The sequence below is a fragment of the Populus alba genome, chromosome 17 (genome assembly GCF_005239225.2).
Source record: "Populus alba chromosome 17, ASM523922v2, whole genome shotgun sequence".
Taxonomy (NCBI): Eukaryota; Viridiplantae; Streptophyta; class Magnoliopsida; order Malpighiales; family Salicaceae; genus Populus; species Populus alba.
Genome location: NC_133300.1, coordinates 16,478,318 through 16,494,008, shown reverse-complemented (window position 1 = coordinate 16,494,008; position 15,691 = coordinate 16,478,318). Strand labels below are relative to the sequence as shown.

Here is a 15,691-nt window from a genome sequence, read left to right as displayed (position 1 = left end):
AGGAGAAGGCCAGTACCTTGATGGACCAAAGCTGGTAATGCTGCCCAATCTGCAAAGGAATCAGTGCAAGGGGTATTCAAAATACTCTCCTTCCAATCTCAATTTCTATGTTTTTTTTCAAGAGAATTCATCCTCACCTCCACAGTAGCTTGTGCTTCAAGAATACAATGATATTTCTCTTCCAATACATGAATAAGGCATGGATTTTGTTTTTGTTTCAGGAGACGACCAGTCCTACCATGATGGACAAAGCTGGTAATGCCGCTCAATATGCAAAGGAATCAGTGCAAGGGGTATTCAAATACTGTCCTTCAATCTCATTTCTGTGTTTTTACCCCCAGAGAATTCATCCTCACCACTACAGTAGCTTGTGCTCAAGAAAATAACGAACAGATGTGTAAGTTTAATTATGATACTTGTTTCTTGGTGTAGGGCTGGTGAACAGGTGATGTCTACGGCAACAGGCAGCTGTTGAAGGAGTGAAGAATGCAACTGGCATGAACAAATGAAGTAGCTGAATGGAGCAGTCCAATAATTGTCTATAGCAATTTAGAAATTGAATGCAATGTTCATCTGTTGTTTTGTTTCTGCCATTTCCCTTTTGTATAAAGAAGAGAGCTCTCTCTGTAGGCTCTCATCGTGATCGATGTTTGCAGGCAGATGTTGCCTTAATTAGTGAAATTTTACTTCATTTTCGTACTTGTTTAAAGATCTTTTGTCTCGGTTTATGAGAGCACAACATTCCTTCATCTTCATGGGATCCTGCATGTCCAGATGGCCCTATATATCTGTACTTTGCTATTAATTCACTGCTAATTGTATTTGATTATTAGACTTAACGTTTTTCCTTCCCGCATTACAATTCACAGGCAGAAGTAAGAAGGTGAATCCATGTTCATAAAAATGCTTGAGATTCTGGCAATAAGATGCTCAAGGAAGGCAAGCGGCATTTCTCTAACAAATTACTTAACTAGCTAGCTTTTTATGCAACGTTGCTTCGGATAATTATATCAGTTACAATTTTTTTTAACATAAGAAACAAGGGGCAGCGAAAGAGAGAAGCCTTTTTCGACAGGGGGATGGAAAGGATGGCTAGATCCGAGAATGAGGGAAGCCAGAAAGGAGGAGCTGTTTTTTTATAGAGGACTTGAGAGGGTGCGGCGGAGTCGATGAAAAAAAAAAAGGAGCAGTTTCTGAGATGAGGTGGAGAAGGTTGGTAGATTCGGGAACAGGGAGGTGGCGAGAAGGGAGGGGCTGTTTCAGGGAGAGGAGTTAAGAAGGGTGGCTACATTCGTGAAGAAAGTGGCCTCTCTCTCCTTTTTAAAATACACTGCGACAGTTGAGAGGAGTCGTTGCAGTCGTTCATATTTTTTATTAATTGAGATGGGTCTACGTTATTGTATGCCATGGTTGATTAAGTGCTCTGGATTAATGGTAAGCATTCAATGATTGAAATATTATAGGTTGTTCATAAGTTTTTGGTTATAGTGTTAGAGAGTTTGTATAACCGATTTTTATCACAATCTTATATTCAATCAAAAATTTGGATCGATATCTGGATGAGTAGAAGAATTGTCCATATATTTCTTTTTTAATCGGCTGTTATATGTCTCCTGAAAATAAACAATAAATTCATCAAATTCAAGTAAATAATAACTAATTTTTTTTTTATTGAAAACCAACATAACACAAAGCGTTGAGCTTGGCTATCTACGAACTATTGTATTTTTTTTTGGTGGCCATCACTTCACACATGCGTTCCCACATAAAACTCCATTGCGTTTGGCTCATGTCTAAGAACCGTTGTCTGCAAGATAAAAATATTGTCAGTTAAATATATTTATAAAAAACAACAAATTAAAAAATGGATGCAATTAAAAAAAATCTTACTATCCTCTTCGCATTTAAAAATAAACAGAACGGAACTGCCGGTATGCGTGATAACAAAACCGTTAATTTGTCAGCTTCGGTTCCCGGCATCAAATTGTGACCATCGTGTGATATGCATGGACATCACATGTTGAATGTGTTCCGCCCATAAAGTCTCGAAGATGTATGGCGACCTGAAATCCTTCCAAACCGTCATGTCATTCTAGCCTGGTAGATCACTTTCTTTCACATATTTTTTGGATTTCTTTTGCACCTCGTACCAAAAATCACACAACTCATATAATACAAACAAATTATCTATAAGTAAATGACAAATAAAATTTTAATATTTTGAATAAAAAATTATCTTGATTTCGATGTTATGTAATTGCAACGTAATTCTTCCAAACCCTTCTCGCAACATTATCATTAGCTATATCCAATTCAAATTTTTCCTTGCAATAAACATTTATAAAAAGATTTTTTTTAAATAATTTAAATAAAGTAAACAAATTAACATAATAAAAAAAATATTAAGTTAATACTAACCTTAAACCTTGAAAACCATGCATCAACATGCGGTTTTCATTTAGAATGTTTGGAAACTTGGCTTCATTGAAACAATGAAATTTTCATTTACGATTTAAATGTCAAGTTCTTGTTCGGGCAACCTCATTGTTTATAAACTTGAAATTGAATAAATTTCATGAAAATTTATTTTTATGGTATTATTAAACATGTCGTTGTGAAAGCAAAACAAACTTATATTGAAAATGTCATCTTTCAATTGAGTCTCGTATTTGTAGGTGAATGGATCCCATTATGTAGGAATCTCATTGTGAAGGGACCGCCTCTACATTGCAACATTGCACTCGACGAGGCAAAGTCGTGAGTTGATGCCTACATCTCAAGTGTCTCTTCTTGGTGAACATTTAATGACTCGTGGTTGTCATTATCATTGTTAGAAGTAACAGTGATCTTGTCCTCATAATGTACAATTGATTTTCTCCTAGACATCTACACAGATTTAGGGGGATAATAATTTCAGTTTTTTTTAAAAAAAATTAGCAGCACCTTCCCTATATAAAAAACTACTCAAAATTTTTAATCCTGCAAATAGATAACATATATAATGGGACCTAGTAAGTAACTTTTTTTGCTACTCTACAGATCAAATTAAAAAAAATTAAAAATATATTGAAGTCACCATAATTTTTTTTGTATTATTATTAAATCTAATTCAATAAATCAAATTTAAAAACTCTTAACTCGACATTGTATTTTTTAAAACTATATTTTATTTAATAATATTATGAATAAACAATCATAAAAATCAATGATGAACCTAAAATCAAGATATTTTGTAAATTAAAAGCATTTTTTTCTAAAAAAAAAATTCATTTTTATCTTTAAAGCATATTTTAAATGAACCATTCAAATAAAATCTCGGTATTTTAATAAACAAATCTACAAGAGTTTTTTTTTTTTCTCCAATTATTCACATAAACTAAACATGTTTTTTCTCACTTGTCTAATGAAATTTGGACACCACTTACATGAATGTCTTAAAAAAAACCCAAAGAATTTTTTTTAAAAAAAAAAAACAAAGAAAGAAAGTTATTAGCGCATGAATTATTCACAAAATTCACAACCCCCCTGGTCAAAGGCCCCCAAAATCTCAACCTCAATAACGGATGATATTCCAAGCAATCTATAGCTTGACACGTGGCATTGCACGTGTCCAGCAATGGACTGGTTTTAAGCAGTATAAATTATGGCTGCCATGGCATTCCTTTACTACCAAGAGTTTTGTTTTTTCAAGAATCTGAGAATTTATTTGAGTTCTTCCAAATCTTTTAAAGAAATCAGAAACCAAAGATGGCTGACAATACCCAGAAGATGAGCTTCCAAGCTGGCGAGGCCAAGGGCCAAGTTCAGGTCAGCCTGTGAATTTGTTTATTTCTTCATTTTTATTGATGAATGTTCATGCATGATATTTCTCTTCTAATACAATGATATACACATTATAAGGCATGGATTTTGTTCGTTTCAGGAGAAGGCCAGTACCTTGGTGGACAAAGCTGGTAATGCTGCTCAATCTGCAAAGGAATCAGTGCAAGGGGTATTCAAATACTCTCCTTCAATCTCATTTCTATGTTTTTTTTCCCAGAGAATTCATCCTCACCTCTACAGTAGCTTGTGCTCAAGAACACAATGATATTTCTCTTCCAATACATGATAAGGCATGGATTTTGTTTGTTTCAGGAGAAGACCAGTCCTACCATGATGGACAAAGCTGGTAATGCCGCTCAATATGCAAAGGAATCAGTGCAAGGGGTATTCAAATTCTTTCCTTCAATCTCATTTTCTGTGTTTTTTCCCCCAGAGAATTCATCCTCACCACTACAGTAGCTTGTGCTCAAGAAAATAACGAACAGATGTGTAATTTAATTATGATACTTGTTCTTGGTGTAGGTTGGTGAACAGGTGATGTCTACGGCACAGGCAGCTGTTGAAGGAGTGAAGAATGCAACTGGAATGAACAAATGAAGTAGCTGAATGGATCAGTCCAATAATTGTCTATAGCAATTTAGAAATTGAATGCAATGTTCATCTATTGTTTTTGTTTCTGCCATTTCCTTTCGTATAAAGAAGAGAGCTCTCTCTGTAGCTCTCTCGTGATCGATGTTTGCAGGCAGATTTTGCCCTAATTAGTGAAATTTTACTTCAGTTTCGTACTTGTTTAAAGATCTTTTGTCTCGGTTTATGAGAGCGCAACATTCCTTCATCTTCATGGCATCCTGCATGTCCAGATGGCCCTCTATATCTATTCATTGCTATTAATTCACTCCTTGAATATTTGGTGTTTATGAATCTGACAAGTCTAAAGTCCCTGAAGTATGAGTTCAAGAGCAGCTTAGAATTCCATAACATTGCTCCACTTACATTGCGATCATCACTCTTAATGAATTTTAATCCATTGCTATTATTATGAAGAAACAAAATTAGCCGAAATAAACAAAAAGAGGAAAACACCTAATTAATATAGTTCATCATCCCCACCAGCTGAAGTCACAGCTGGATTAAGACCATCAGCTGATGTCGCCGCCTCCGAAAATTTGAAATCAGAACCAAAACCTCTGGATTGCTGCAAAGTTTGAGAAAACATCTGGTACTTGAGAATATCAAAGTCACTCACACTCCTCCTAGCATACCTCATGGACTCTTCAAAGTGAGAAACCTTAAGCCCAGTCATTCCTTCTTCCATGCTATCTTCCAGGCCCTGGATCTTCCTCTTGATATCCTTTTCGATGTCCTCCCTGACAGCATTTTTGCAAGCCCTCTGACAGATTTCTGTGATATCAGCACCACTAAAGCCTTCAGTGTTCTTGGCAAGAACTTGGAGGTCAACATCTTTTGAGACTGGTGATTTTCTCAAGCAAGCTTTAAAGATCTGTAGTCGAGAACTTTCGTCTGGCAGAGGGATATAAATTAGCTGGTCAAGGCGACCTGGCCTCATAAGTGCAGGGTCGATTATATCAGGCCTGTTGGTAGCACCAATTACAAAGACGGTTTTCTTGGCTGATAAACCATCCATCTCAGTTAGGAGTTGGTTCAAAACTCTATCAGCTGCACCACCAGCATCTCCTCCACTGTTTCCTCTTTGAATAGCAATGGAGTCAAGTTCATCGAAGAATATGACACAAGGAGCCGACTGGCGTGCCTTGTCGAAAACATCCCTGACATTGGCTTCACTCTCACCAAACCACATGGTTAGAAGCTCAGGACCCTTGATACTGATGAAATTAGCTTGACATTCGTTGGCAATAGCCTTAGCCAGCAATGTTTTGCCACAACCAGGAGGACCATAGAACAGAACTCCTTTAGAAGGTGACATGCCGAACTTCTCGAACTTCTCAGGATGCTCCACCGGATATTGAACAGTCTCTTGAAGCTCCATCTTGACCTTCTCAAGACCACCAATATCCTCCCATCTAACATTGGGAACTTCCACGATGGTCTCACGAAGAGCAGAAGGATTGCTGGTTCCGAGAGCAATGCTGAAGTGCTCATTTGTAACGGCCATGGAATTAAGAACCTCAGCATCAATGGTATCATCTTCCAAATCAATGATGCCCATCTTTTCCCTAATGCATTGTAGGGCAGATTCGCTGCAAAGAGCTGCAAGATCTGCACCAACATACCCCTGAGTTCCTTTGGCTACCTTTTCCAAGTCTACATCTTCAGAGAGCTTCATTTTCTTTGTGTGGACACGAAGAACCTCAAGGCGACCAACTTCATCTGGAACACCAATATCTATTTCTTTGTCAAACCTTCCAAACCTCCTCAATGCAGGGTCTAGACTGTTAGGCCTGTTTGTAGCTCCTATAACAATAACATGAGCACGAGCCTTTAGCCCATCCATAAGAGTCAGTAGTTGTGAAACGATTCGTCTCTCTACTTCCCCACCAGTTTTCTCACGTTTGGGAGCGATTGAATCAATCTCATCAATAAATACAATTGCAGGAGCTTTCTTTTCAGCTTCTTCAAAAGCTTTTCTCAGATTTTGCTCACTCTCTCCTGCCATCTTGGACATGATTTCTGGTCCATTGATGCAAAAGAAGAAAGCTCCAGTTTCATTAGCAATAGCCCTTGCTATCAATGTTTTACCTGTTCCAGGAGGACCATAAAGCAGAATTCCTCTCGGTGGCTTCACACCAATGGTCTTGAAAAGTTGTGGAAACCTTAATGGCAGTTCAACCATCTCCCTGATTAGTGCCAATTGTTTCCTAACGCCACCAAGATCATCATAGCCGATACCATCAAGCCTTTCCTCATCTTCCCTCTTCACAGCTTCCCCTTCACAGAAGATCTCCGTATCAGGCTCAACCACACAGTACTCAGCAGGAGCGGTCTCAATGACCTTAAACTCCACACTCCTCATTCCTCCTCCGACAAGGAAAATATCTCCTTTCCTGACAGGACGATGAGAATCCTTAAAGTAAGGCTTCAAGTAGGCATCAAACAGACTGCCGCTAAGGCCATCAACTGTGTCATCCAAAGGCAGAATGTGAACCCTCTTGCCATACTGCAAGTTCGGACATAGCTGCACCGAAACCATATCGCCAAGCCTAACCCTTAAGTTTGACCTCACAACCTTATTCATCAGAATCTTGGGCTGATCGCAACGATCATCAGCTAGGGCAATACAAACTGTATCCCTCCTCTTCTTTCCCTTGATCAACAAGTTATCCCCGCGGAAAATATCAAGTTGCTCCATTGTAGCTGGATTGAGCGTGATGACAGAGCTGTCATCGTTAATGGCTTCATCAACAAGAAGCCTGTTGGGTGCCTTCTTATTGCGCCCCATAATTGAATCACTAAAATCTCTCTTTCTTTTGTTTGTGCCTGCCTGGTCTCCCATTAACCCAAAGAAAGAGCAAATCTTGTGAATGTGAATTAATGTCAATACCACTGGTGTTTATATACAAGTCTCTTGTTCCTTTTACGTGTTGTTTATGGAATCAGACAAGTACTCGGATTTTTTTATTATTTTTTATTATTATTATTTAGGTTTCCACTTCTCTTCGATTTCCTTCCTTGTTACTACTTATCAAGCTCTATATGTTTCTTCTTGGAACTAGGATTTCAAACAATGGCGGTGAATTCAGACCTGGGGTATCCTTCTCTATATATTTTTTGTTTATTAAGATTTGTTTTTTTTAAAAATAAAAAAGTAGCTAGGCAATAATGTAATAATTCAAGGTCCATGTATTTTTTACTTTGTATACAAGTGGTCCCTCATCGAAATAATTTCTTAATCCAACACCTATATTTTTAAATTTTTCAATACGGAGGTTGGAGAGTCCATCTCTCTCTCTCTCTCTCTCTCTCAACTTTTATTCGACTTTGAGATATTTCTTGGAATATATTTTAAATCTTAAATATTTTATGTTAAACAAATCATAAAACATTAAAAAAATCAATTAAACCAAAAAAATTAAAAAAACAAAATATTAGGAATAACTAAGCTAAGAAAAAAAATCAAATTAATCATTAATAAACCTAAAAGAATTCCTTTTTATTTTGGTTTTAAAAATTTAAAATTAATTTAACTGGACTAAACAAACTAGTTCAACCTATATTGAACCTACTTAAATATAAATATTATCTAGCCCTTTATAAACATAATTATTTTGATGTATTTTTTTTAGCGAAAAACACTTATAAAAAATATTATATGCTACAATATAAAAAATAGATAAATAAGAGGTAGATATCCTGTACGGATCCAACTTAATAAGAAAAAATATTTATAATATTTTGTGGGTGAGAAAGAGTCAACCTTTTTTTATAATTTATTTTTAGAAAATAATAGAATTCATATTTGATTGATGTGTCTCCAATTCATCTCATTTTTTAATTCTAATATTTTTCATATTTTCTGATTAATCCTTATGGCAAAGTTAAGTTTATGTAGGAATTAAAGGCTTAGCTGTGAATCTACTTATACTTAGGGACTAATATGGACGTTTCCTCAAGAAAACCCTACACAAATTAATAAACTTAAATTACAAATATTATTAAAAAATAAATTACACATATTATAACCATAAAATGTATTCTTGTAATACGAGGACATTATACCAGTGATTTATAATGTATCAAGAAAAGTTAGAGATGAAGTCTAATAAAATATCAATTTAAAAAAAAAAACAAATAACATTGAAGTTATATTTTAGAAAGACTTTTAAATTGAGTCATGCATATATATAAAAAAGATTATTAATTTATATATCAAACGGAAAATATTTATTTTTAATATATTATTTCTGTAAACTTAGTGAATTATTGATTTATAACATTGATATAAGTCGAGACTAAAAAAAATATTATTTAATTAAGGTTATTAAAATATCAAATAAAAATTACAAAAAATAAAAAAATTTAAAAAAAAGAAAAGAAAAGAAAAACTTCAACAATATTACGAGCTACTTAATCAATGATCCAATCCAATAGCCATATGTGTCCTTGAATTTTTCATTTTAAATTTTTTAAAATGTACTCTTTAAATAAGTATTTTTTTCTAAAATCAAAATCCAAGCAAAGTTTGACATTCTTGTTTGTAGTTGGTTATAATTTCAAAGGGAAGGAATAGCTGAAAATATCCAAGTCTAAATTTCATTTTTTCTTTTCAAAAAATGTCCAAATCCTTAGAAATCCAATTGAAGAAATACTTTTAATTTAGGACTTTAGTGTAAATTCATATATAGAGAAGGGACGAACTTGTTGTTTTCCCAAAAAACTAAAAAGATTGATAAAAAAAACACAAACCACCCAAATCCCCTCTTAAACCCTAAAAAGTTAGATCACCGCTCACTCTCTGCTTAGCACACACAATCCCCAAATCTGTCTCAGGCTCCTCAAAAACCCTAACTTTACACTGTTGAAATGAGACACTCATGGAGGATTCTTCTCCACCGAAGCTACCCTCGGTCATCTCTCATATTTTCCAATCATTTCCAGGTACTACAGCAACACTCTCCTCCTCCACTTCGCTCTCTGTCTTCTCTTCACACACTTTCGCTGCAAGACTCTCATTTCTCTAAAACCCCACAAAACCACAATATTTATAACAAAAACCCATTATTTGCACGTAATTTATCATCTGAAGCATCATTAGTTGAGCCCACAAAAGACCCAGATCTTGTTTTGCTAGTTTGTGATGTTTTTACCAAGTTTGATGATTCTGATGATATTAGTAAAGAATTGGAATTGAGTAGTGTTGTTATTAGTCATGACTTGGTTTTGAAAGTTTTGAAGTCATTGGGATCGAAACCGGTTGTGGCGAAGAGGTTTTTTTATTGGGTTTTGAAGAAGGATAGTGAGAGATTGAGCTCTAAAAGTTATAACTGGATGTTAGGGATTTTGGGGGTAAATGGGTTGGTTGAGGAATTTTGGGAATTGGTTGATAAAATGAAGACAAAGGGTTATGGTGTGTCAGGGGTTACTCGAGATAGAGTGTTGGAGAAGTTTGAGAATGAAGGGTTAAAGGGTGATATAGAGAAATTAAAAGGGGTTTTTGCGACGGGATCCATTGATAATTCGGTGGAAAAGATTGGGTTGAGAATGAGTAGGATTATTAGGAGTAAGTTTTGGGGAGAGGATGTTGAAGGGGAAATTAAGGGTTTGAGTGCTGAGTTTTCTAGTGGTTTGGTGAAGATTGTCTTGGAGCATTTAGCGATGGAGCCAATGAAAGCATTGATATTTTTTAGGTGGGTTGAGGAGAGTGGGTTGTGTAAGCATGATGGGAGGAGTTATAATGCCATGGCTAGGGTTTTGGGGAGCAAGGATTGTATTGACAGGTTTTGGAAGGTTATTGATGAAATGAGGAGTAACGGGTTTGAAATGGAGGTGGAGACATTTGATACAGTGTTGGCCTGGTTTATGAAGAGGAAAATGATTAAGGAGGCTGTAGACTTGTATGAGTTTGCAATGAATGGTGCAAATAAGCCTTCATCTAAATATTGCACCTATTTGTTGAGGAACATAGTGGTTTGTAAACAGTTGGATATTGGTTTGTTTTCAAGAATTGTGAAGGTCTTTACTGAAAATGGGAATGTGTTGACAGATTCTATGCTTGATGCAGTTCTTAAAGCTCTAAGAAGTGTTGGTAGATTTAAAGAGTGCAATAAGATTTTAAGAGAAATGATGGTTGCTGGTTTTGTAGTTAGTGGTAATTTGCAGAGAAAGATTGCTTTTGGGCTTACTAGTGCTGGTAAGAATTATGAAGCAAGTGAATTTGTGGATCATATGGAATCATCTGGCAGCGATTTGGATTACAAGGCTTGGGCATCTTTAATTGAAGGACATTGTGTATCTGGGGATCTTGAAAAGGCATCTGATTGTTTCAGAAAAATGGTTGAGAAAAAGGGAGTTACTGGTGCTGGTTATGCTGTTGAGTTGTTGGTAAATGCATATTGCCTCAAGAACAGAGCAGTAGATGCATGCAATCTTCTGTGTGATTATGTCTGTCAAAATCAGTTACACCCTTGGCGGACTACATACAAAGTATTGATAAGTAAGTTGCTAGCACAGGGCGGATTTAAGGATGCCTTAAATCTGTTGGGGTTGATGCAAAGTCATGGAATTCCACCTTACATAGATCCATTTTTTGAGTTCGTATCAAAGTCTGGAACTGGAGATGATGCCATTGCTTTTATGAATGCTATGACCACTAAGAAGTTTCCATCTATATCTGTTTCTCTTCATTTGTTTGAAGCCTTTTTCAATGCCAAACGGCATAGCGAAGCACAAGATTTCCTGTCTAAATGTCCAGTTTTCATTCGGAATCATGCTGATGTTTTGACTCTTTTCTGTTCCATGAAGTCTAGCAAAGATACTGCTGCTACAACTGTATCAGTGTAGGTTTTTGTTGGAGTGTATGACGAAGTGTTCTCTGTGACGTCAATGTAGAATGGCATTGTTTCAAAAATCTTGGTACAAACATTTTCTACACTGCTTGAAAACTTCTCATAGGCGTATGGTTACCTTTGTCAAGTAGAAAATAAGATTTAGTGATTCATGTTTCTGAAGTATTTCTTGCCTTTTCTTATCTTGCTGTTTTGGTTTCATGCTTGTGTATAGCATGAACTGTGCTATGCATCTGAACTTAAAGCCAGGTAGTTTGGTTCTTAAATTTTTCTTGCGCTTGATGTGCTGTGTGATTGTTAGTTGTGCTACCGAAAGATATAAATTTGTTCAGTATATTCCTATTATGCATCTGACATTATGGCATACAATTATTACTTTTATTAAACTTTGTTAAATAACTTTGCTGTTAGCCTTGATTCTGTCAGATTGTAAGATTTATCCCCAAAATAAAGCTTCCTTGATTTTTTAGCAATGTCCAGATGGAATTTTTTGTGACCCTGTCTGTCATGTGGTATGCTAAATAAGTTTAATATCTTGAAATAATTTTGTTTCTACATTTCTAATTGTTTGATAGATGCTCTTCATTTCCTAAAGCCGTAAATATATTGTAGTTCACCTGCAAGTTTATTGATAATTATGAGGTTGAGTTCATATGCTATACACTGGGAGATGTTCTGCTGTCCTCGAGCTACCAAAGGATGTGATGATGCCAATGGTACATTCTTTGTCACCACATTAACTTTTTCTGTACTCCCTAGGAGTATTGGTGCAGAAGTGGAGAATATTGAGTCTAATGTGCATCTATCAGGTGGGAAATTATGAAAGTTCAAGTCTTAGTTTATGACTTTCATTACAACATAGCTACTACACAGATTCAGTATGATGTTCCACTGTCCACTCTAAGACTTAGATGTTTGGATGATCCGTGAGTACTCATAATCGATCGTATGAACATACTTAAAGTGGTGAAGGCATGTTAAGAAAGATGGGAATCCCATCCGACCTTGGCTTGGAATGGAAGCAAGTAACCTTTATGCAGGTGATTTATAAATTTTGGAAAAGATTATCAGCAGGTTCCCCAATTTCGTCGAACATGCAATTTTTGAGGTTAAAGTGGGATTGCCTGCTCACACTGCATTCATCCACTGCAAAGGTGCTATGGGTTCAATGTGGTAGAAAGATTGTTAAGAGTTTCTTAAGAGTTATTTGAAATAATGAGGAATAAGGCCAAAGAACCTGTGGAGCTGGTTGTGATAAGAGCAATGCGGTGTTTGTTTGAATCTTACCATGTTTTTTTCATATATATGTATATATACACCCATTTTTTAAACTTTTACGTGTAGGAGACTTTTTAGGATGAATTTATCTTGAAATAAATAAATACCCCTTTTTTTTTTTGGCAGTGGTTGACAGGAGCTAGGAGTTATGAACCTAAATTTTAGATTTGATATGATGTCTACTGCCCGCTGGCTTAAATATGTTTTGCTTTTAGGATGATTAACGTTTTGGTTTAACTCAAATTATTCTGAATCTGTCACTGATCGTTCTAGCTTTGCATATATATATATATATATATAGAGAGAGAGAGAGAGAGTTATCAAGAAATTATTTGCAACGGGATTTTTTCTACTTGTCTGATAACTGCAAATTCTACTGCTTTCCTTGTCTGATAACTTCATTTAATAGCTTGCATTAGATATTAATATTTTTGACAAATGAACGATTATAATGATATAAACCATTATGTTAAGAATTTAATATGATATAATATATGCTATACAATGCTTTTGTTTTGAAATCAATCGATCCTTCACCTACTCCATGCTTATACCTCGTAGCCCTTCTTTTCAAGCATCATAATGGTGCTCTTATGCTGTTTGTGTTTCAAGTCTGTTGAGTGGAACTTCTATATGATGTCTCTTTTCAGCCAGTCAAGAACGTGTTTCCCAAGTTCCATTACATTTAACTTAGAAATCAATCAGCCGTGCACGAAAATGTCAGGTAAGTCAACATGTGTTTCAATAATAGGCTAGCTAGGATATGATTTTTTACTCACTGCTGTGATTTAGCAGTAACAGACTGACGGAATTGAGAAATTCTATATTTGGGTTATTTTTAGATAGAGTACTGCTATCTGCTTCATACAGGACAAGTCAATCGGAACATAATGCTCAAAAGTGACACAGTTTTTGGAACAAGTAGAGGTTTTAGATGGCGTTTAGAGGAGGTTTTAGACGGTTGTAATGAAAGCCTACGGCGCAGAATCTGAACTGGAAATGACATATTTTCTCTGAAGGACACTAGATATTTTTACTTGCGAACTGAGTATTCTTGGCAAAATGTACCACTGCCAAACCTTGTTATATATATATATATATAAACATCTTAAACAGCAGATTATGGGGGTAGAGATTGTTTCTTGAAAATTAATGTTCCAACGCCACTGCATACAGATTGCAAGCCAGGCTCTGATGAAATCTATCTATACAAATGCTTTTGTTACAGTAGTTTGTGTTCCACAATCAAAGGGTACGTAGCCTGCAAGTCTGCTTATGTTGTGGATGATGCAACATTATTCAGTATGGAATTGTGTTTCATCTTATGATCTGTTAGATCCATCCAATTGTTACAGTAGTTTGAAAAAGGTTCTCCTACATCAAGTTAAAACCAGTAACCTAAATTTTAGTGATGATGTTACCAAAATATACTATGCTGAGTCTCGATTGTTTGGATAAAGGATGAGCACACATTCACTTCCATACTTACTCCTCCGGAGATTATGAAATTGATAATTGGTGATAAAAGTCTTAATATCTTAAAAAAAAAATCCTTTTTTTTTTGTGAAATTTTGGGAACCTCCAATGATAAAATCAATAATTTTATAATAAATAAGGGAATGGGCTTTAAATTCAAGTATATAAGTTTTTGTTCTTGTTTATGTATGATAAATGTTCTAAGAATAATAATATGAATACCTTAAAGAATATGAAAAGTGTGAACCATTTACCTTTTAAGGGTATTTATAGCCCCTTCACTATTTTATTTTGTTAAAAGGGTGGACTCATGAAAATGTAGATGAGAAGAAATATCTCTTACATAATATTAATATTGATAAAAATATCTCTTATGTCAACATTAATGTTAAAAGAAATGCAAAGGATCTGTAATAGATTTTATGGATTATTTTCTGAACAACATTAATGTTGATAGGAATAACTTTTAATTAACATTAATGATGGCTGGACTAAGATAGGTTTTTGAAAGACTTTCATGTCTTTTAGTAAATAGAAATGATCATCCTAGATTTTTAATATTTTATGTTAAGGACAATAAAATAGCTTTGTGACCTACCATGGAGTCTATAAAGACTTTCAATTCCTACTATATTCAGACTTGGACTGATTTCAAACCCAAGGATGTTGATGCCAGACCCACATGCACTTGGGCTCAACACATAGTTGGGTTAGACCCCAAACACTTGAGCTCAATGGGAAGTTAATTCTAAGAGTGTTGAGCTAATATTTAGCCAAACCCACACACATTTGGGCTTAATGTGTTGCTGAGCCCAAGAAAATTTAGGTCTCAAGTCTTGTCAGACCCTAAGTACTTAGACTCAACACATAGCTAAGTCTAGGGGTGTTGGGTTTGACATCTTGTCAGACTCACAAGCACTTAGGATCAATGCGTAGCTCAACCTAAGAGTGTTGGGTTTGGCATTACGCACCCTCTTCCTCTTTGACCAATATTGAATTGACGACCTAATGAAAAACCCTAAAGTAAAAGAAAAGTCTATAATTTTCTCTTGGTTGTGATAAAATCGTAGGGAGGAGAAATATACTTTGAGCTCCTCAAAAGCTTTCTGACATTCTAGTGTGCATTTAAAGTTTGTAATATATTTAAGATTTTAAAGAAAGATAGGCTTTGTTCCCCTAGCTTAGATATGAATCTATTCAGGGCAACCAATCTTCATATGAGACGCTGAACATCTTTGATCTTCTAAGGAGCCACATCCAAGATTTTATAAATCTCTTCAGGGTCAGGTTCTATTCCCTTATTGCTTACTAGAAAACTTAGAAATTTTCTTCATTTGATGGCGAATACACACTTCACCAGATTAAACTTCATTTTATAACTACTAAGGACATAAAAAACCTTTTTTTGGGTCCCTTAGATGTTCAGAAGTCATCCTTTTTACTAATATATCATCCATATAAGCTTTCATATTCTTTCTAATTTGATGCTTAAACACATTGTTGACTATCCACTAGTAGATAACCTCTATATTTTTAAGGTTGAATGGAATTGCACGGTAGTAAAAGGTTCCGCTTTCCATGATGAAAGACATCTTCTCTTCATCTTTTAGATGAATAAAGATTTTATGATACCT

The 15,691-nt window shown here is 35.3% G+C and overlaps 3 protein-coding genes across 3 annotated transcripts; 2 read left to right on the top strand and 1 right to left on the bottom strand.

The window, feature by feature from the left end:
* Window positions 1-3,668: 3,668 nt before the first annotated feature.
* Window positions 3,669-4,617, top strand: LOC118030126 (uncharacterized). The gene is made up of 4 exons (XM_035034122.2): window positions 3,669-3,807; window positions 3,923-3,991; window positions 4,135-4,206; window positions 4,345-4,617. Exons 1-4 carry the CDS (start codon window positions 3,748-3,750, stop codon window positions 4,417-4,419), a joined length of 276 nt encoding a protein of 91 aa, XP_034890013.1. The 5' UTR covers window positions 3,669-3,747; the 3' UTR covers window positions 4,420-4,617.
* Window positions 4,618-4,808: 191 nt separating this feature from the next.
* Window positions 4,809-7,294, bottom strand: LOC118030124 (cell division cycle protein 48 homolog). The gene has a single exon (XM_035034119.2). The coding sequence runs from the start codon at window positions 7,292-7,294 to the stop codon at window positions 4,910-4,912; it is 2,385 nt and encodes a 794-aa protein (XP_034890010.1). The 3' UTR covers window positions 4,809-4,909.
* Window positions 7,295-9,207: 1,913 nt separating this feature from the next.
* LOC118030125 (pentatricopeptide repeat-containing protein At3g02490, mitochondrial) lies at window positions 9,208-11,657 on the top strand. Its single transcript, XM_035034121.2, has one exon. The coding sequence runs from the start codon at window positions 9,322-9,324 to the stop codon at window positions 11,296-11,298; it is 1,977 nt and encodes a 658-aa protein (XP_034890012.1). The 5' UTR covers window positions 9,208-9,321; the 3' UTR covers window positions 11,299-11,657.
* Window positions 11,658-15,691: the final 4,034 nt, after the last annotated feature.